At 40.1% G+C, this 22,315-nt stretch overlaps 2 protein-coding genes across 3 annotated transcripts in view; both read left to right on the plus strand.

The window, feature by feature from the left end:
* Positions 1–1,982: 1,982 nt before the first annotated feature.
* Positions 1,983–5,739, plus strand: si:rp71-81e14.2 (uncharacterized protein LOC100002239 homolog). Its single transcript, XM_058641212.1, has 4 exons — positions 1,983–2,228; positions 2,793–3,134; positions 4,413–4,558; positions 4,971–5,739. Exons 1-4 carry the CDS (start codon positions 2,123–2,125, stop codon positions 5,064–5,066), a joined length of 690 nt encoding a protein of 229 aa, XP_058497195.1. The 5' UTR covers positions 1,983–2,122; the 3' UTR covers positions 5,067–5,739.
* A 2,331-nt stretch (positions 5,740–8,070) lies between these two features.
* septin9b (septin 9b) overlaps positions 8,071–22,315 on the plus strand; it is a 67,199-nt gene continuing 52,954 nt past the window's right edge. Inside the window, exon 1 of one of the 2 annotated variants that reach the window (XM_058640622.1) lies at positions 8,071–8,204. In XM_058640622.1, the coding sequence (XP_058496605.1) occupies positions 8,183–8,204 (22 nt within the window). In that variant the 5' untranslated portion in view covers positions 8,071–8,182. Of the gene's footprint in view, positions 8,205–19,359; positions 19,453–22,315 lie in introns of those variants that run through there. The other variant, XM_058640624.1, reaches the window with a different exon arrangement.

Raw genomic sequence — 22,315 nt, forward strand, 5'->3', positions numbered from 1 at the left:
CGACAGGTCTTGGAGATGGCACATGATAATCATTAAGATGGTGTGAAAGTAGGAGGTTGTTCTAGATAAGATAAGATACATAAATCAAATATTTACAAGAAACCAAAAATCACATTCAAATCTGAAATGATCACATGGCCTCTTACTCTTATAACAAATAGTCGTGTTTAATCATCAGCTTAACAACTTCAATAAATGCTGAACTTCATCAGAACAGGATTTATTGCAGGCCTGTTGGATGGAGTTTAAATGATGACCGTCATGGTTACTTTTTAATCAGGTTTGTCCTCCGGGTGGTGCTGTTTGGTGACCTTGTGTATTTTTCAGGTTGCCTGTTCTTGTTTTTTTTTTTTGATGCATCGATCTACTTGTGAGCTTCCTTATTTGTTGTGGTCACTGCCAGACCATAACATTATACCTGCACTATCTCAGTTCTAGCTGCGAGTCTCATAATGTGTTGATTTGAATGTCTTTGTTTGGGAATTTTAATGCTGCTTCTCTTCTCATGTCTCCCTGTCTTTTACTCAGTCACCCCAAATATATGTATATATATATATATATATATGTATATATATATGTATATATGTATACATATATATGTATATATGTATACATATATATGTATATATGTATACATATATATGTATATACGTATATACATACTGTATATATATACTGGAGTAATTATTTCATCAGAAATCCTGTTCTGATGAAGTTCAGCATTTATTGAAGTTGTTAAACACAACTATTTGTTGGATGTAGCTTGGGGGGTTTCTTCCTACACTCTATGAAGAGAATCATGTAAAAAAATATTTAACATAATTACAGAAATACCTCTCTGTATAACACAATACAATTCAAGAACATGATGTACCACCATTCTGGACGACTTGAACTCAATTTCTTGCTTCAACTTCATTAGTTTATGCAAGAAATTGAGTTCAAGCCTCCAGAAGTTCTTTCCCTGTGTGGTGTTTTCCAAGTGATACGTTCAGCCTGATACTCAGCAGCCTTTGCTCACTCTCTGTAAAGAGAAGAGGGAAGAAATCCTTCGGTGTTCACATGCTACAATAAGTCCGTCATTATAACACTCACGGGACAAAACTGTCAAGTGCCAGGATTTTCTCATTTCAGAGGCCTCTGGGGGGGAAAACAGTGGAATGCAGTGAGATGTATGAAGTGAAAGTGGAGGATATTTCAAAGTATGCAGATAATGTAGGAATAAATCAAGTGAATGTGAAGTCAGAACTTTGGCTGAAAATGCTGCAATACAGAAGAAATCTGTTTTAAGTGCAGTGAAAGGTTGATTTTCACTTTATCTAAGTCTCGGATGTGTTATGGTTAAACTATCCCATCATGTTTAAATGTGTAATTGAGTTGAGGGCCACACGGTTGGTGTAGTTGTTAGCACTCTTGCCTTTGCAGCAAGAAGACCCGGGTTTGAGCCCTGGTTGGAACAAGGGCCTTTATGGGGATTAGGCAAATTGGACACTCTCAATTGAATATGATAGTAAATGGTTGTTTGTCTCTGTATGTGGCCCTGTGATGGACCGGTGATCTGTCCAGGGTGGAGGATGAAGCAATAGAAAATGGACAGATGGAGTTGCAAGTGACGCCGCTTCATCTGCCTTGTTGCAGTTGTTGTTTTTGATCATTTCCAGCAGAGGGTGATCTCTCATCACACTGAATCAAAGTCACACACAAATCAAATGAGTTGGTCGATCAGTGCAGGGGATAATTTGACTTCTTTTTAAAAAAAAAAAAAATAAAGGAAGGAAAGAAAAAAAGAAAGGATTCTGAAAGTGATGCCGCTAAATAGATTCACCTCACAATTCTGTTGTATGTACAATTCCAATGTGCTACTATACTATACTACTATTTGCTACTGTATGTCAGTATTAATTGTGAGGTGTTTCACAATGAATCTGTCATTTATGACATATTCTTCAGCGAGTGCTTTACCTCTCCTGCAGCTTCGGCATCATAACCCTGTAGTACAGTCTCACAGCTTAAAGGTCATGTCGCTGTGGAAGGACAACAGGAGGAAAGTCATTCTGTCTCACAAGTAGTCTTCTAAACCACATCACAATCTACAGGAAGCACGTGTTTGCCGTGTGTATTTATGGGACACACATACACAGACAGAGACAGTATGCATACAGTGCTACACTCAGGGATGATGTCTCTCAGTTGGTTTGTACTTTTGCTCTTTGTCTTCACAAATGCAGGTAAGTCCATTAACCCTTAGAACCCAGAGCTTTTTGGCTGCTTTTTTCCACGACTATGTTAAAACATAACAATAATGTGCAATATAGAGTGTCTTATATCCTTTTTTTTTTTTAACAGCACAACCTATAGGCCATCTGATGAAAAATGGAATTCATTTTCACCAACTGTATAAACACACCTGAGCTAAAAGTACAAAAAATAGTTATAAGTCAGATTGAATTTGTGAAATTTGGAAACACGTCACAGTTCAAATTCTGCTTGGCTCGTTTTTACGAACAAAAATAGAAGAAAAACGCTCTATTTTATGTCTTCTGCACAATTATTGCTACTTTATATCACTACTTAAAAATTGCGATATAAAAAGAATCATAACTTTGACTCAAAAACCCACATTTTTTTGAACAAATGACCTTATTACTGCTCTCCGATCATTATTACCAAGCGGACAGTTGCATTAGAAATCATTTAATATAACCATATTTTTTATTTCCCTATTAAAAACAATTACCATACTTTTATGGTGTTGGAACTGCACTGTAATATAAGTATTTCTTTTTTCACAGACAATATTATGTTGTGGCGAGAGTCTGGTGGTAACGTCACCCTGGAGTGTTCTTACACAGAATGTCCCAGCAGCATTGACGGGTTTGTGGGGATGTATTTGTATCATGATTCACGGCAGCAGCAGCAGGAAGAGGTGCTTTACTATCACTCCAGCCCACCACCTGAAAGAATCACCCCACGAAAGAGATACAGCAACAGGGTTGAGAAGAAAGGACAGCTGGAGAACCACACTGTCACCATCAGGGACCTGAACACGGGCGACTCCGGCGTCTACACATGTGTCTACATAACAAACATCAATATCCAAGTCACATGCAATGTCTACACTCTTTTTATATCAGGTGAGTTTTTCCAGTGTTTCTGTTAATATCAACAGCCTATGTAAACTTAATCTCTGTCTGTCTGTTATCCATTAAATTCTACTTTATACTACAGTTTATTTAGTGCTCACACGGCACCCTTGGTAAATTGCCGTGGGAATAATACACAACTCCTTATATGGCCATCCTGGGGTTGTTTTTATTGGTCACATATTCAGACTTCCGTCTTCTTATGTGTTGAGTCAAAGTTATAATTTATTTTTTATCGCATTTTTAGTAGTGATATAAAGTCATTGTATATAATTGTGCAGAAGTCACAAAGTAGAGTGTTTTTCTTTGCTTTTTGTTCATAAAAAAATGAGCCAAGGGAACTAAAATCCAAAATTTCACAAATTCACATATTACACATTCTTATAGCCTATATAAAGTTGTTTAAAAATGTTTTCTTTATAAAGAAAACATTTTGGTGAGGATAGTAGTAGAAGGAAAGTCTCATTTTGCAAAATTGTGAAGAAATATGTGTAAAATATACACTGCTGAAGAAAGGCGCTTAATAATCACAGTCTACTTCCTATCAAATGAAAATTTACCTTGGCAAGTCACATTTATCAAGTTCAAATGCGTATAATATCGACATTTTAACAGATCAGGATACATTTTCATAAAAAAAAATTTCACCAACTATATAAACACACCCGAGCAAAAAGTACTCCAAATGTTAAAAATCGTATTTACAGTTCAAAGTTCACTTGGCTCGTTTTTATGAACAAAAACTACAGAAAAGCTGTCTTTTTTTGGTGACTTCTGCACAATTATTGCTACTTTATATCACGACTAAAAACGTGATATAAAATGAATCGTGACTTTGACTCAACAACACATAAGAAGACGGAGAAAAACATGCATTTTTAAAAGCCTCAATATGCGACGTATAAACACCCCCCCGCAGGATGTCCATATAAGGAGTTGTGTATTATTCCCCGCAAAATTTACCATCAAAATGTAAACATTTCAGGTACCAGTAGGTAAAAAATGTTTGCGCTCTCTGAGTGCTCTTGTGTGTTTTTTAAATGCCACCCTAAATGGTTGGATTTTGGTTTAGTGAGTGAGCTGTTCCATTATTTTGTTTTCTACAATTTTTATCAGTAAATATTGTGGCGTGTGATTAAGGTGTTCCCTTGAGCCCTTCTTTTTTCTTTTTCTTTTTTGAGCAGTTCAGACTCACTGTACGTGGACATTTTATTCGAACATTTGCCTGAAGTCGGTACAATCCCTTTGTATTATCTTTATTTCACACAGGAGTAGCACAGTGTCCCACGTCAACAACGTCCAGCCTGACCAAACCGGACATGGTTTGTAAAGGTCCTGATCCGCTGTTAGTCGTTCTTGCCACAAGTGCTATCACCTTATTTACCACCTTGGTCTTCATTGTGCTGAGTTTGAGGGTGAGTTCCGGCCTCTGTGTTCACTCTGTGTTCATGTGAAGTGTGTTGAGGTTTGTCATACTGTTGTCGTGCTGTTCATCTGCTCTTTTATCTATCTATCTTTTGTCTATCACACCCATTTCCTCCCAAACCATCGACGTGTTCTACGTTGAACATCTTAACACTCCTTATCTCATAATAATTATTATTTGTCTTTGTCAACCCACTACAATTTCTTTGTAAGGATATGATGATTGCCTTTTTTTTTATTTGATTGTGCTTAAATACACAACCATTGAAGAAAAAAGGTTTTCTGCCACAAATGATGCAAACTGATCATATGAATACACATCTAAATGAGATGTATGATTAAAAACATCTTATGACACATCAACTGTAGCAGATAATGACAAGAATATTTTACAACCAACAGGTGAAACGATGGACTCAGAGGAGAAGAACACGCGCTCCCCCCATTGAAAATGTGTATGAACTTATGACCAAGAACCCTGTAGCTGCTCCAGAGTAGCCGCCGTCTTGTGCCGAGCACATTATCTGATGGGTACAATTTTCCTCTTGACTGTTTTGAAACTTTTTTGCTGGACCGATTGTAAGTAAGCTTATGTGAGACAGAGTGTATAATAAACGGTATATAATACAAATGAACACAACCAGACCTCCCCGAAAGGATCCGATGCCACACATTTATGTGACGTTTTGACGTCATTTGAGCAGTTCCGGTTTCGTCGTGCTGTATTTGAACCGCAGTAAAGTACGACAACGTCTACAAAAATGATCTCGACAACTGAGCTTATTAAAGTGAGTACTAAAAAGTAAATGGAACATGCAGGAAGTTTGTGTAGGAGAGCAGACTGTAAACGACAGGGCTTGTGGTCACAAACCCTGTGATCTATGAAGGGGGCTGGGTGGGTGCACGTCTCAGTGAACGGGGGAGCAAAGAAACACAAAAATAAATCTGAGTGACATAGATACAAGTGATAAATGATGGCAAACACAACGCAGCGTTTCATCCGCAGCGACACTGATGATGGTTAAAGAAAGTCTTAATGATGTCATTCTGTGTAATATATACTAAATGTTGTTGTTTTTTTTAATATAGTGTGACTATTCTTTTCTATGATATATTCCTTTGCTTTTGTTTGTTTACAATATATTATGGGGTTATGGCTGCAAATTGTGCAGATATGTTTGAGCGTAGATGTAAACAAATACAGAATTATCAATTAAAAACACGAGTAACTCTTCATTTCATTTTCATTTGCGTCTTTAAACATTACTGCCTCTGCGAAACCTGTTTGTCAGTAAGGGACAGGAAATCAATGGAACCACACAGTGTTTAGAAAAAACAAGGTTGGGCAGCCGCAAACAACAACAATTTAAATATACTGCTAAAGAATTAAGGGGAACGCCTACTGTAAGTCACAAATAAAATACTTACTGAAATGAACTGTATTATTCAACAACCATCAGTGGCAAACAAAATCTTTTCTCTCTCGATTTAGCTTGAGTTAAAAAAAAATGTTTGCACTTGAATAATCGAACAATCTATTTCATTTAATTATGTAGACATCTTACTCCCATGATTGTTGAATATGTTTTATCTTCTTTTGTCCAGCAGTGTGTGTTTCACACCTGACTGCACAGCTGCATGGAGGTGAGAGACGTGCAACCACAAGCCAACCACACACACACACACACACACACACACGCACACACACAAAAACATTCCTTTTTGTGGTAGAAATGATGAATACATCAATGAGCCAATTTAAGGTCTTAAAGAAAAAAGTTAATTGTTGTAGCTGATCTTAAAGATTTTTAAAGACTGGACTTCAGAAAGTGCCGGCAAGCGTTGCATAATCGCAATACATGCTAAACTAATCTAAACGGATCTGACTTTACCAGTGCTGTAGATAAAAAATAGTAGAAGAGCCTTCAAATAAATATTTATGCTGACTGCTATAACTGCTAAAGTGCTATTTCATCCTCCTCTGCACAAGAAACAGTCAAATCTATAGTTTATAGTAGATTGGATTCCTTTATTTGTCATTGTACAAAATATCCAACAGCATTTTTCACGCTTATGTGAAAAAAAAAAAATAGGTGCTTTAAAAGTAAAAATAAATAAATGCTTTAAAAGCTACAGAATTAAAAAACACAACACTTTCATTCACACTAAGACACCACACAACCACACAATCAACAACGTTGTAATATTGTGGTATTTCCTGTCTCATGTTTAACCAGAAGAGAGCAGCATTGGACTGAAACATGTTTGTGTGTGTGAAACGGAAACTGAGTCATCTGCATCACATGCCTTCAGTGAAACAGGTGCAGCTTTTTAAACAGCACACTTTCAGCCACTGGTTTCTCACATTTGGCTAAGTAAGATATTAAGATAAGATAAAAGATCCTAAGTGTACAGTTGAAAACTAAACTCATAATGGAAACAAAGGTTGATTATAATGCAAATGTTGGGGTTGTGATACAGCTGGAGGGTTTCATTTGTACAATTCATTTCACTTAACCTTTTAGCAGGTGAAAAGAGTACTGAAATACTCTACTCAAGTAAAAGTACCACTATTTTGATAACATTTTACTTACTTTACTACTAAAATTGTACTCATGTTAAAGTAAAAAAGTAACAAGTTATATAATAAGGTGTGGGTTCTTTCTTGTGTCGTGCAAAAAGAACAAGGGGACACAAATCTCAAAACATTAATTGTTTTTAATTAAAGGCAAACCTATACAAATTGAAGTGCTGACAAAATAAAACAAGTAAACACATGACATCAAAGGTCACTAATGTCACTCACTCAGGGTCCTTAATTAACGCCAAGTCTTCTGTCCTCGTCATTCACTGACAAAGTGAATTATTTATTTAATTCTTTTTTAATTCAGGCCATTTTTTTTTTTTTACTCAGTAACAGATATGATTCAGAACATAGCGAAGTATAGTACTTCCCAAAGAAACATACTTGAATAAAAGTAAAATTACAAAAACAATTTACAGCAATTTAATAAAAGTCTTAAGTCTTATGACTCATTTAAATATTTAAGCATTCTCAAGTTGAAATAGTTAAATTTCTGTGTTTAAATATTTCATCGAGTCATCTCTGACAAAACTGAACTAAATGTTAACCAGAAAGAAGTGAGGTCACCATAATTGACCCATGACGTCTACGTGCCAGTTGCTGCCTTGTGATTGGCTGATGGGATATGCGCGTTAAAAACAGGTGTATCTAATATGCACCAGGTGTAATGTGGCTGCTGAGTGTTTAATAGATGTTTTTAAGCTTCCATAGTGTTCAGCATGACGACTCTTGGCCACTCTCTCATGCGAGACAATCGCATCAAGTTCTCCATGTGCGCTCGCACGCGTCTGTCGTTATTATGGGCGCGCGCTCTCACTCTCAGCATCCCAGTGGATCACACGCGTTATCTGCGTCTGCGCTGTGCCATCACGCGCCGCGAGGGGCGAGTTGCTGCACACAAGAGCAAATGCAGGGAGACGGAGACAACAGTCCAATTCACTTTTCAGTCAGACAGACGGACTTTCCCCCGAGTTTCCTGTGCGGACTGAAACTGCTTTCACCGACCGAGAAACCGCAGGAAACACGGAGCATGAAGAAGACTCCAAACCCAGGTACAGACACACACACACAGACACAGACACACAATGCTGGATTCCACCTTAAACAGGCGACAACAGATTTAACTTAGAAATTAAATTACATCTAAACTAAACGTCTGAATATAAAACATGACCTACTGTTGGCACAGAATGAATATATGTATCCTTTATTTAGGGAAATGTACAATGTTACAGCAGCAAAGACAGTAAAGATAAAGATAATAAATAGTAAACAAATGTATTACCAGAATATACACAGTATGGACTTGATATTTAAAGTATAATAAATCTGCCTCCTTTGCTCGGCCTATTTACACGTGTATTTTAACGTTGGTGATAATGGTGTGACTATAGGACACATATTTTAACTTTGAGCTTGAAAACAACTTGCCACGAAATCTTCACAAATAACTTCAGTTGTAAGATTGAAGGGGCTCTGAATGGAGACATGCATGATATATAAAAACGTTTGTTTTGAAACAAATATGGTTCGGCAAAGTGCGCGTAATTGGCTCCTTACTTTCAGTTTAATTTATCCTCTTCTCTGTGTCTCAAGTGTCCAGTGTGTAAGGATTAGTGAGATCTCATAGCAAACTTTAACAAAGAAGGATTTGTCTGTTCACCTCTCCCTTTTCTAAAGCACGTCAGGGAACTACGGTGGCCTTCACAGACCAGCAGGAATGTCATTTTTCATTGTTTTTTTTTGAATAACAAATGTAAAAGCACACTCTGGCTGGTTTGTCCATTCAGGCTACTGTAGAAACATGATGCTACAACTCCACAGTCTCTATAAACCAAGGCCCTTGCCTAAAGCACAATTACAAAAACTATATGATTTATTTTAAAGCAATTCTACTCTATATTAAACACTCTTAAGTGTTACACACTGGACCTTTTTAGTCACTCCTCATGTCCTTATCTCAAGTCTTTATTTTGAGTTAATGCTCTGTTGGGTTTCTGCAATCTTTTTTGCACCATCTTTTTTTAACTATCACAAAACACTTCTCCTTTTATGGACTAGAAATGGATGAACGTTCACACCTGGAGATGGGAATGCTAAAGGAATCTTATCATTCTGCTGGGTTGTATTTCTGCAGATCCTCATTGTTGCTCTCATAGATTAGCAGGTGAGTAGATGAATGTCACTGCTTTTAACTCCAAGTCTTTTAGGAATTTTCTTTTAGACCGTCTGGTAGTCAGATATCTCACCGTCTGTCTGACGTGTTTTTGTTTAACTCAGCATCTTGACCTGAAGGTGTCAGATTATTTGTTGGACTGCAGTATTGAAGATGTGTCTTTGGTCATACTTCTATAAATCTCTTCGCGGAACATGTTTGGTTGGTGTGTGAGCTGTCTCAGCGTGTCACAGATGTGTTAAGTCCTGCAGATGTGAAACAAGCACAGACCCAGATGAGGGGAAATACCAAAAAGGCGTCACAATAACTCTATAAAAGTGACCAACATGTACCCACAGAACATGTTCAAAGCGTTTTTTTTTTTTTTTGTACATTGTCTTTGGGTTCATTACATCTGTGTCACTCTTGCTTTATTTTACGTGCGAGCGCTGTGTCGTGTCACGTCTTCGATCACACAAACAATATGTTGGCTGTCATGTAGGAAAGTCCAGTGAGACTGGAGCTGGACTTACCCAGGTTGTTCTGTAGTACCGTGAACTTGAGTGAACAGGGAGAGCCAGTGGAGTGAACTCGCTGTTCTTTCTCCTCCTCCTCCTCCTCCTCCTCCTCCTCCCCCTTTTCTTTCTATCTTCCTACGCATGAGAGAACCCAGTCAGCTGTGCTATATATTCTCATGGTTGGGTCATTTCTGAAAACAGACTTGTCCTCAGCCTGAATAGTCCTCTTTGTGGTGGACATTTGCTGGAGGCTGGTTCATCTTTCATCGTTGGTAGGAAATGATATAAAAAGTCAGGCAGGCATATCTTGATGTTGACCTGTGGTTGGACCACAGGACGCTGACCGGTGCCTATAAAATGACTTTGGCTATTGATGTAGTTTAAAATGGCAATTTGTTTCTATTCATGAAAACAATTTACTTTGTCTTAAATTACTTTTTTTTTGATGTTAGAAGTGTAGACCAGTGGGAAAACATGTGGGAACGCATTCTCACATCTGCCACTCTTACAAGGAAATAACTTATTATTAAACATGTCAGAACTCTGCAGCAGACCAGAGGGATGAAGACCAGGACTTTGTGAAGCAGATACTAGATTTTGGCCCAATACAATACACGACGGGCATACGACTTGAAGGAGATTAAGTATGAATTTCAACTCTTTTTAAAAAAAATATTATCCTTTATTTAGCCAGGAATAGCCAGGAATATAATCACGGAAAGGAAGTAATTAAAGTAGAGTTAAAAAAAAAAAGAAGAAGAAATAGAGCTATGGTAAAGCTACTAAACAGTAAGTGGCTACATAGTAAACCAAAAAGAGAGTGATGCCTGGACTGTATCCTATGTAGAAGTGTGATTTATTACTATTATCATCAGCTAAGCATGCTTTAATTAAGCAAATAGCTAACTATTTGCTAAATAGTATCCACAGTAATTTCATCACGTCCACAGGAATGAAATTTCATTGAAATATACCAAAGAAATGAAGCTTTGGTTTTTATAAAAATGGTTGCAAATTGATGAACAAGTCACTGTAGTAGGAACGCTCACCGGCCTCCATTGCTCGACTTCTCATTACTCTTAAACAAATAGATATTTCTCCGGTGCTGTTTCCAACTCATCTCTCAAAAAAAAAAAAGAAAAATCCATCAAGTCATCCGTCCTCCCACTAATCCACACCACAGGTCCCACAGAGAACCTGCACATCAGTGAAGTGAATACAGCTCTTTATTTCTCTTCAACAATGGCTCCTCAGTGACAGTGGAGCCGGATTCCCTTCAGTCTGAGTCATGTGTTGGCCCGTACTGACATTCACTGCGACTCCCTGTGATAATCACTTTGTCATTCTTCATTCTTCATTGGTCAGCGTCTATTTCATTCACGACGTACTGTAAGAGTCGAGCTGCGGACCTCTTCCCCGTCATATAATCCTAATCACAGTAAAACCTCCGCTCTCGAGTATTAAACTGCTTTGACCGACATAGATACTGGTTAATGAACAAAAGTTTTACCTCAACAAAAGGTCTGAACTTCTTCCTCCCTGGATAAACCTTTCCTCTAATCCTTTCCCTCTGACTTTTTCTCTTATTTTCTTATTTTTAGTTTTCAGCTTGTCTCTCTAAGCAGCTGTGATTCTGAAGAAGCTTAGCTCCGGGCTCTGAAGTGCTGACCCATGCGTCCACAAAGCACGTGTACACGGTGGAGCGTCGTGCACCCTGGCATTTGTGCACAAAATCACGCACACGAACTTGTGCGGATGATGCAAATATGACATCATCTGCCACAGTGTCAGAGTTTCACGGCTATAAATAGAGACGGACGGTGGCGTTTGCGGCTTAACAAAACCTCCCCGTGAATAACATAAGGAAGAAATCGGGCCATGTCGCAGCTGGTTATCGTGACGAGCAGCCAGCCAGTCGTGAATGATCTTTCCACATGCTCATTACAGTAACACCTGATGTTAAAAGCAGATGCCATTTATTTACTGTGAGCTGATTTTTGGTATGGCTGATTGTTTCATTCATCTTTGCACTTTCTGTTGTACATTGAAAGAGATTTAACTTTTCATTTCACCGTTTTTATTTATACTTTTCGTGGTTTCAAGTGTTTTCTTAAAGCCTTTCCCTTTTTTTTTTTTTTTCAGGAAATGTGACCGACACTATTTTCAGATTCAACTCAGAGAAAACTTTTTAAAAAAGAAGACATATTTGGTCTGCAATAGAAGGCACATTGGGAATTTTATCACCCCCCCCCAGCTCTAAGTGTCATTCACTCGCTGAACTGCAGAACAACAATCTAATAAATCATCTAAACCAGTCTTTGATATGTGTTGTTGCTCATGGTGTTTGATGGACGCTGTCATCTGTAATGTTGCCTGTCTTCACCACTGAATTAAGATTTTCTCTGATGTTAGTTTATGTCAGATATAGGTTTATATATATACAGTATGTTGAGAATGGGAACGCTCATTAAATGATTCACATATTTCACATTAGGGTCCTTTCACCTGTAGTAATGAGTAATCCCACATGAGTAACCTCATTTATGACATTCTTTTTTTAAAATGTATTAGTATCTGATTTTAAAACGTATTATTTGGTGTTACCATTAAAAAAGGAGTGTTTTCAATGCTCATGACCGTTGCATAATGTATATTACGTAAATGAGTGTCTCACAGTTTGTGTCACCGCCGCATTCATTTGGGACGTGCTCCTTTTGCCAGACCTCTCGCCAACAGCTCGTGTGTCGGGATGTCGCTGTGTGCGTCTCTGTGTGCACACACACACACACACACACACACACACGTCTTCTCTCTGCACATGTGTTTGAGTGTGGAGTAAATGTAGACTGTCTGGGTGCGGGCTGTGGCTTTAGACATCAGGAGCTTGGCATGCTGATTACAGAGTTCTGAATCCACAGGGAACCACAGGAACTCTCTCTCTCTCTCCCTCTGCCCCACTTTCTCTTTCCAGCAGCATCTCTCCATCAGTTCAGGCTAATTTGCAGGGATGGAGGTGGAAGCAGTCGGCCCCAGGGCTGATGTGGCCGAGGTTCTTTTGCGCTATGATAATCGGCCAAATCGCGGAGCCTTTGCTCAAGCTAATGCAGTTATCTAACGCACAGTTAAACATTGGATATTCTAATAGTCCAAGGCAAAATGAGGCATGTTACACATCGTAGACAGATTGTTTTCGTTACAGTTTAACAAATCTCATATGGCTTTGCGAAGCCGTCATTTCAGGCTGCTTTTATTCTCGCTTCAGTGCCACTTAAAACCCCCGACATGATGGCGAAAAGATGCCAGAAGGTCTGCCTGCAGAGGCTGCTTCTGTATCTGCAGTGTCTGTCTACATATTTATCAAGTGCTACAACAGACTGCCGTCTTTCCCCGAAAGGGTTCTGGAACTTTGAGGATATCCTATTTTTATGTAGTCTGCTGCCAGCTCCCTCTCACATCTAATGATCACTTTATGGTAAGAAAGGAAATAGCCGGTAGTTTAACCACAGCCGTACTGGGACAGACAGACTCGTAGACTGCACTAGCAGCAGTTTCACAGCCTCCAACAGTCCCATTGACCCCGAAAGTGGGATTTAAATTGTCAGAGAACGGGAAGACAGGAGCCTGTGTGAGTTATGGCTTTAAAGGGATGGGGGTTTTCTTTCAACTCGGTTTGACTGGAGTGGGAATTGTGTTTTTGAGTGTGTGTGTGGGTATTTCGGTGCATGTGTGAACCAGAACAGGGGCATGTATTGGTTATCATCATAACTTTCCAGGTTTGTTGCTGCCCAACATCAGTAACATGGGCCAAGAGTTGAGTTTTGCCCAGGCTTCGTTTTGACGACCAAATTTACGAGCTGTGAAACATCGTCAGAGGTTGAGAGTGTAATTATAGAGGTCAGTGTTTTTGTGTGGACTTTTATTATACAGCATATTATTTGTAGCACTGGGGGACATTTTTGGTTCTTTCTCATTTCACGTCTTGTTTTAACTTTGACCACACTGGCAGCAGAGCTCCGGGGACGACAGTGTTGTTCTGTCAGTCCACCGCTTTCTAAGATAATTCGCCAAATATCGAATGGATTGCGCTGAATCCCACCCACTTCCTCTCTCGCCATGATTGCGTACCTGCGAAAAATGATCCTTCGATTTATTTTATGTTCAATTCGGGAACATAAAAACACGCTAAATATGAAACGCTAGCATTGACTGATTGTGAGTAACTGGTATTTATCTTAAAGCACCACTTGTATAAGTACAGACTCACAGAGACAGCGGCTTCGCTGCGGAGACGATGCAGATCTTCAGTGATGTGTCTCACATGTGTGTTAAATGGAAGTGAATCAGTCCAGCTGATATCTACATATCAGCTCTTGAGTACTTCTAAAAAGCAAGAAAATGACAGTTCTTTTACTGTATCGTAGTCATTTATCCAAGTTGACTGATCTGCACCTATTGTTTTCACTTAATTGAGTAGCTGTTGTGTATTTTTCTAATGTGAATCTTAATAAAAATGACCTTTTGAGGCATATGGTGAACATTTAAGTGTAAAACTTTCCAGTGGTGCAAATTAGTACACAGACATAGAGGTCGACCAGTGTGGGTTTGTCTGTTGCCAGTGCTGAGGTCGATTTTTACAAATCAGTGCAGCCGATAGCTGATACTTAAATTTTCTCCATAAATATAACAGTGGAAAAATAACAAATTATGCACTAAATTGCTGGTGTTGAGTGTAGAGTTCAGTTGAACAGCACTAACTATTGTGCTCACAGACATACAATTTTCTGAGAACAAAAATGTGTAAACTTACTACGTAAATATTTAATGGTTCAACGTATTTCAATACAAACACAACATATTAAAAACGTCAAAAATCAGCCTGACAAACTCAGAAAGGGGGTTTTCCTGAAGTCTTGCTCCATAGACATGACAATGATTACAATTCTCAGACAGTCACTCATACGTTTTATTGAGTCCAGGCTCACTTAACCCAGCAGGTCAGCAGCTCTCATTCTGCGTCTCAGCACGGAAATACCACAACAGTTGATGGGAAGCAGCCTCAGTGATGCTGCTGTTTGCATTTACCACTTTTGAATGATGCAATGTGGAAAAAAAAGAAAAAACAACCAAGTCAATGAGGTTATATCACAGGGCAACAGCAGACCGTGTATCCCCCAGCTCAGATTTAGTGGGAATCATTTGTTGGGCCATGTGGATGCCATCAAGCCAGTCTGGGGAAGTCTGATTGGAAAATTGAGATACAATCAGACTCTCTCTGATTCCCAGATTGCTTTAATGATTCATACTTCTTGTCTGACGGTGTCTGAATAACTCCTGGGCTTATTCTGGATGGTACATTTAAGACCGCAATTTGTCAGCGATGGATACCAGATTTAAAAATGTAAACTTACAATGGGTCTTGTAAAAATATGTGAAAAAAAGAAAGAAACTCCACAATGACTTTGAAGATCAGTTGCTCTTTGGTTTTAGCCAAATTCAGAACAGATAAAGTACTTGATATAACAGAAGTGAAATCTTTCTGGATTACGCAGTGTGGATAACCTGCACAAAACCTGTGTGTGTGTGTGTGGGGGGGGAATTAAAGTGTGTAACACCGTGTAAAGCAAATGCAGATGTACTTTACCTCTTTACACATTATATATGTTAGACAATGGTGACTGAAAACATGTGAAACAATGACCTCTGTGGAGTAAATACTTATGAAGTAAAAGCATAAAAACACTTTATCTAGGCGTGTCTAAAAATGCTGTATCAGTGGTTCTTTCTTAAATAACTGCACCTGTTCCTCCACTAGAATTCCTAAAGATGAGGAAATGAAGTAGAGAAGAAGAACTGAACAACATGTTGTTAAACTCCCTCCAAAATGAATGTTCTATTCAAACGCTAACGAGCTGTGACATTTGCTGACGTTGGTCCTCATTGGTCTGCAAATAGAGCAGGTGAATGTTGCTTTTCTACATGTTTGTTAAACATGATCTTCAATAAGAGTGTGTTAAAATTCATATTCTGTGCAAAAACTGATGAAAAAACAAATTTTTCAATGCAAACTTGCAAAGTAACACATGTTTCTGTGGGGTAACAAAGTCAGAGTAGATTTATTTTCACTGACAGAGACCAAGACAATATTCTAGGTAGCTCCTGGTACCAGCACTGATTCAAACAGGAATCATACACCTCATTATGTGATGGATTCTTGGCATAGTGCGTGTTTTTTGACTCCATACTTGCACACATGCCATGTCATCTTGTCATCAGAAATTGGACTCGGTGTCAATGATAAGCTACATAACAACGGCTGTGATTTATTCGAGTCTATAAATAAGTTGGCCTGCACGCACATAACAAGCAGCTTAATCGTGTTATTTACACATGTGCTCTCCCCCAGTGTGACGGGTAAAATGACTTGAATAAAAAAGCCTAATATCGTACATATTAACAAATAACATATTTCTATATTTTGATGATCAACATGTGAAATTGACAATACATCAGTTCACTAAAGGACGGTGTTTTTCACCCCAAAGACATGAGCAGCTCCAGCTACTCCTCCCTCCCTCCTTCTCCTCATCTCCTTTCTCCTTCCCCTCCATTTACCCTTTTCACTGCCCCTCCTCTCCTGTTTGGTTCCCTTTTATCTTTATATTTTCCTTTCCTCTGTTCTCTCTCCCTCGCTGTACATCGATGCCCTGCAGGCGTCCCTACAGTGTCGGCTGGCACGACGCTGGTCAGTGTTTTTTTTCTTGTAACTAAATTTAGCATGTTTGAGTCACGCGTGGGGTCATAGGTCACGCTCTGAAATGATGGCTTATATAAATGTTCACCCCCAAGGCTCACCATCCACTCTCTTACCCAATGTGTGATGCATAGATTTAATTCTGGCCGCGCGCGTGTGTGTGTGTTTCTCATTTCTGTCTCGCATAAGTGAACAATTGCACGTGTCCGTCTTCGCCTCGTGAACATCTGCCTCATTGTGGGAGCAAATGTAGACCACATATTCGTTCTGTGTGTTATCATTGTGTGTTTACAGGATACACTGTCATGCAAGAAGAATCTACTCCGATAACTCTTTCAGTGTGTCTGTGTGTGTCTGTGTGTGTGTACTGTTTGTTACCTTTTTAGGCATAAATATTGACCTTGTCAGGATCAGGAGTCCTTGTGGAGACTAAAAAACCTGGTCCACATTTTTGAGGAACTGCTTCAGTTTAGAGTGTTTCAATGCAGGGTCCTAAGAAGAGCAGCTGCACTAATCTGTGTGTGTGTGTGTGTGTGTGTGTTTGTGAGAGTTCAGTGGGAGGGTCTGACTGTGTCTCACCAGCAGGTTGGGAAGATGATGAGTGGAAGTGGTGAAAGGTATGAGTGGGGGAGGCGAGTCTCACTCTGTTATTTCTGCATCAGCACATGTGTGAATTATGTCTTTCCTTTGTAAACTGCTGCAAGGTGCTTAACCCCACAGTCTAATCCAGGTTACACTGGTGTGGACAAATGGATAAAATCAAATGAAATCCCATATAAATACACGTATAAATACCTTGAATTCATAGGACATAACAATTATCTCACATGCCATTTCTCGGTGACTTACTTTAACTTTAGGTCCCCACAACATGAGTAATACCTGGAACACACACAAACACACTGGAAGCTCATCACATATGCACTGTATATGTATGCATGTATTGTAAAAGCTATGCTTGTGTGTTGTTTGACATCAAATGCATGAGTTGTATGTTTTTCGACCCTTAACCCCGTGATTTGACATATTCTTTTAAGTCTGTAAAATAACCACAGCAGCCACGTCTCTATTTTTAAACCACACAAACCAGCATCCTTCTTTCCATAAGGATTTTACACCAAAAGGCTCCGACAGATAGAGTGTTATTCTAATATCTCGCTGGATTCCTTACGAGCAGAATTAGGGTTTGGGTCAACGTCTGCACATAGTTACACACAAAATAGTAAACACAGACTCATATGCACTTGACTGACCAGACAAGTGTACAATAACACACATGTGAACAGTTTTGTTGTCTGTGTTCCCTGCTCTCATAGAGAGAGAGTTTTTTGCAGCACTGAATGTTTGGAGAAACAGCAGGTCATATCTGTTCCTGTTGACGTCTACTGCCTTTGTGCGTTTCTGTTGTCTTTGCAAGGTTGCCAAGCATTATTAAGTGGGAAGAAGTCCATTCATATGGGTGTGTGTGACATTTTGTTCTGCGTGCTGCATTTCAGCCAAAATGGCGACCGGACTCGGGACCCACAGGAATCTGAACTCCCATTTTAAAGCCTCGAGATTCACATTTTGGCTGGCACCATGTTGACATCAATGACACTGAAGTCGTGATGAATCGTCTATTTTCCTTTTTAAACGGGAACACATGGGAAGTATAGGCTCATTTTCCCATAGACCTTCATTCAAATGGTGTCACTTTGTAGTGGATGTTCAAGATGTTATTATTATTATTTCCTGGTTGGCTTCCGGAGGAAACCAGAAGACCACGTCCATTTGGTTTATGTGCAGTTCTCTTACTTAGGCTTTCTTCTTTGTGGTTTCTTCTTTCTTCTTGTGAACAACAAGCTGTGGTGTTGTTGTTATGTGTAAATCGGATGGACATGCTTGTCTTCCGGAGAAAGAAAGTAAAAGAGGAAGTGAGCTGTCGAGCTGTGTCTTCTCCTTTTACACAAGAACAACTCTGTGTGTGTGTGTGTGTGTGTGTGTGTGGTAATGTCTTGTGTTTCTCACTGAGATGAGGACTTGCTAAGTGGCCATTGAACCTGTCAGATTACAAGTCCAGGGTCAGAGCCCATGATGTGTGTGTGTGTGTGTGTGTCCCAGAATGATGATGCATTGTTTACAGGACTGGGATGAGAGATGCTGGGATCCTGTAACTCAGGCCGTATCAGTTTGGGCTGAAGTGTCTTGATACGATGATTGTGGTGGACACTCTGCTGTTTGTGGGGCTTCTACGTCCTGGTGATGACACAATAGAAGTGTGTGCTGTTGGTATAGTGCTTGATGTCCTGGTTTACACTTGTAATAAGTGCACAGTGAGTTTATTTTCACATAAAGACCTTTGGTCAAATGGGGTGAGGCTCTAGTGCAGCTCCAAAATCTGGTGTGTCTGTGTGAGTGAGTTAGAGAGAGTGAGAGAAAAAGTAGAGTTGCGAGAAAAGTGAAACACAGAAAGCTTTACTCTCGTGGGAATGGAAGCAAATACTGAAGAAAATGAAAAATAGAACAGCTGAAAAATGAAGAAATTGCATGTTGTGTATGTCTGGAATAAAAGGCGACATATATGTGAACGAGAGCAAAGAAAACAAGAGAGGGACTCCATATGAGCAGCATATGGCTGCGGACGTCTGCTTCCCTCACTTGTTATCCTGACAGACTGAAGACATTAAAACTTGGAGGAAGTAAGAGCAAGGGAGACAGAGGGAGGAGAGAGGGAGGGTTGAAAGAGGGGGACCGGGTGACTAAGTCAGGAGAAAGGGGAAGTCTCCATGAAGAAAAAAGGGAGGGAAGGAAAGAGAAGAGAGGAGAGAGAGAAAAGGAGAGGTTACACGTGGTTATTTGAGGTAACTGTTGAGTTATGGAGCGAGACAGAATAGCCGGTAAGTTGTGGCTTTTTCCAAATCAATTGACACTTTAAATATTAATCCTTGAGAAGGAGTTTTTTTTTTCTTTCTCTTTTCTTTGTTCAACTTGAGGGGAAGTTGCAGAAGTGGCAGTTGTCGTCTCAAAGCCACCCTGGTTGTGTTTTGCTTTGCTTGGATCTGCCGTCTTAGAAGCGTCTTGTCCGTATGTTCTGTGCCTCGTTTTATTTCTCAATGATGTCTGAGCTACAGACCAGAATTCTCTCTCTCTCTATCTCTTTCTATCTCTCTCTCCTCTCATTCTGATTGAATGAACAGCTCACTGTGAAGTGCACACAGTCACAGTGTTTGGCCGAGCAGCAGCGAGTAATACTCATGTGATGTGCTGTCAAAGACGACGTCTCAGAGAGAGGAGTGATGCATGATCTTCCAGTGCAGTCGGTGGCGGCTGTGCTGTAATTGGCAGCCTTGCATGGGTCGAGTGCCGACTTACAGCTGCAACCATATAGTGTTCACAACAACGAGCCCTTCAATAGAAGTTTAATTTCCGTCCTCTCGCGAGTGGAATTTGAGCCGAGTCCAGCTGTCAGATTAATTCTGACTGACACACATGGTTTATTTTAAGTTACGGGGGAGCGAGAGCACAGCTCGTATGTCTGTTAATATGATTTGGTATTTCAGCAGACAGCAGGCTCTAATAAGGAATGTTTAGTTTGAATCAGCGTCCTGTGTGTTGTCCTGCATGTGTGGCATCGGGACTCTGCCCCACTCGGGAGCCTCTGCCTGGTCTGTTTGTCATCAGCAGCTCCACTTAATCAGTAACTGAAGTGGTTTTGAACGTGTTTTGCTCAGTGTTAATGGAGACCCAAAGCAAATAAACAGTTGTGTTCACTCTGCACTCTGGGAATAAGGGCTAATCCAGCGACGATTAAGGCTTGACGTCACGGTGAGCGACGCTCAAACGCAAATTGGCTTCTAATCTGACCGTTAATAAGATGGCTGTGCGGAGTGAGCCATAGGATACATACTGTACAGACGAGGCGTAGGGCTCTTCACTACCACTTGGTGGCAGTGTTGCAGTGTCATTTTGTCCTCCCAAAAGGTCTGTTATATTATTCCATGTGGATGATTCATATTTTGAAGGATTTCTTTTTTGGTAAATGAGAGACGGCGGAAGTAAAGACTCCCGTGTGGGTGAGGACAGTGTAAAGTAAGTAAACAGTCAGCTGTCACTCCCCCACCTCCTTCCCCTCGCATGAGGAAGTCCTGCATGGGCCGAGCTACTTCCTTGTTTCTAATCTGTGATGTGTGGTTCTGTTTAGACCTGTTGTCATGACTACAGTGGCTCCCTTTACCCCGTCCACCCCTTATCCCTACATACTTTGTTTTGATACTGATAGGAGCTGAGGCTGTGGCCGCTGACATAGATGGCCTTTTCACGTTCCTGATTGTGTGTTTGCTTTTGCATCATCTCCACCCTTGACTCTCAGGGCCTTCTTCATCCTGGACCTGTTCGTGGGGGTTCATTTATTTTGCTCCATAGAGCTTCGGACATCACGTGACCAGGTTTGTTTATATGGCCATGGCGGCAGAAATGAACGTCAACAGTGCCAGTTTCAGTCCGTCAGAGTTCACTGCACTCTTTAAATCCATGGGAATCGACTAATTTAACAAAGGCTGAATATATGTGACCCTTACAATGCCCTTGTGTGCATTTCAGGAGGATGGAAACGTCGCAATAAAAGTGTGTCAAATAAATAAGATATTGAATAAATTAGTGTCGGATTCCGAATCCACCATCTTCACTTTTTGTGAACGACAGCCAGCAAAGAGCACAGTTGCCCTCCATATATCTACTGTACGTCTGTGGATGTGTGCAGCGTGGCTTCCTGCCAACATGGTGTTGTTTTTGTTGCATGACGGCAGTTAATGGAGCTCCACTGGACACCTCGTCTGCCACTGTCACAGACCACACTGACTTGTTACAATGGCTAATTGGTGACTTGCTGTCTTTAAAACACATCAGAGGCAAAGGGAACAAAAAAGTGTGGTCTAGGAATGAAAGCCTTTTTTTTTTGTGTTCCGCCAATTAAGCAGTAATAAAATCTGTCTTGTCTATTGAGGTGGCATTAATTGCAGTGTTTGTGCGGTGCCTGGTTAGCAACAAGCTGACAACCATAAAAACAGTGATTCAGTAATTGTAGTTACAAGCGGGACAATTGCAACCATCTTTAAGGTGGTAGTAAACTTCTCCAATGAAATAAGTTGATTAAATCTCATTTCACTTGAATGGAGGAGCCACTATGAGTTCCTGTGTTTATCCTAAAACACTGTACGTTATTTCTTTGATTCCTTGTGCAGTGAACATGCGAGACGACAAGCTGTGTTTACAGTTTAAGTTTTTATTAATCCCCTTAGGTAAAGTATTCCTCTGCATTTGACCCATCCTAGAATTAGGAGCAGTGGGCTGCCACACTGAGTAGCACCCAGGGAGCATTGGGAGTTGAGTAACTTGTTCAGGGGTACCCCAGCCCTTTTTGGCCAGGTGGGGATTTGAACCAGCGACCTTCCTGTTCCAAGTCAAGTTCCCTTTCCACTTGGCCACGGGTTGCTTAAATGGTACTTTTAATGTTACGTGAGAGCATTGTTTCCCTCTTTTCCTTTGCAGACATGATTCAGAAAAGGCTGCAGATGACGTATCCATGCAGAACCTTGTGTACTCGCACCCTGAAACACACGTGCATTAAAACCCCACCCACCTCCGCAAAACACCACAAACCCCGCCCTAGTTAAAGGAAATCAAGGAAATCACTCAGCTCTCCATGTTCCATAAAAGAAGTGTACAGGATATCCTCTATGAGTAAACGCCCCACTGCCCTTC

This window comes from Solea solea, chromosome 10 (genome assembly GCF_958295425.1).
Source record: "Solea solea chromosome 10, fSolSol10.1, whole genome shotgun sequence".
In the NCBI taxonomy this organism is placed as follows: Eukaryota; Metazoa; Chordata; class Actinopteri; order Pleuronectiformes; family Soleidae; genus Solea; species Solea solea.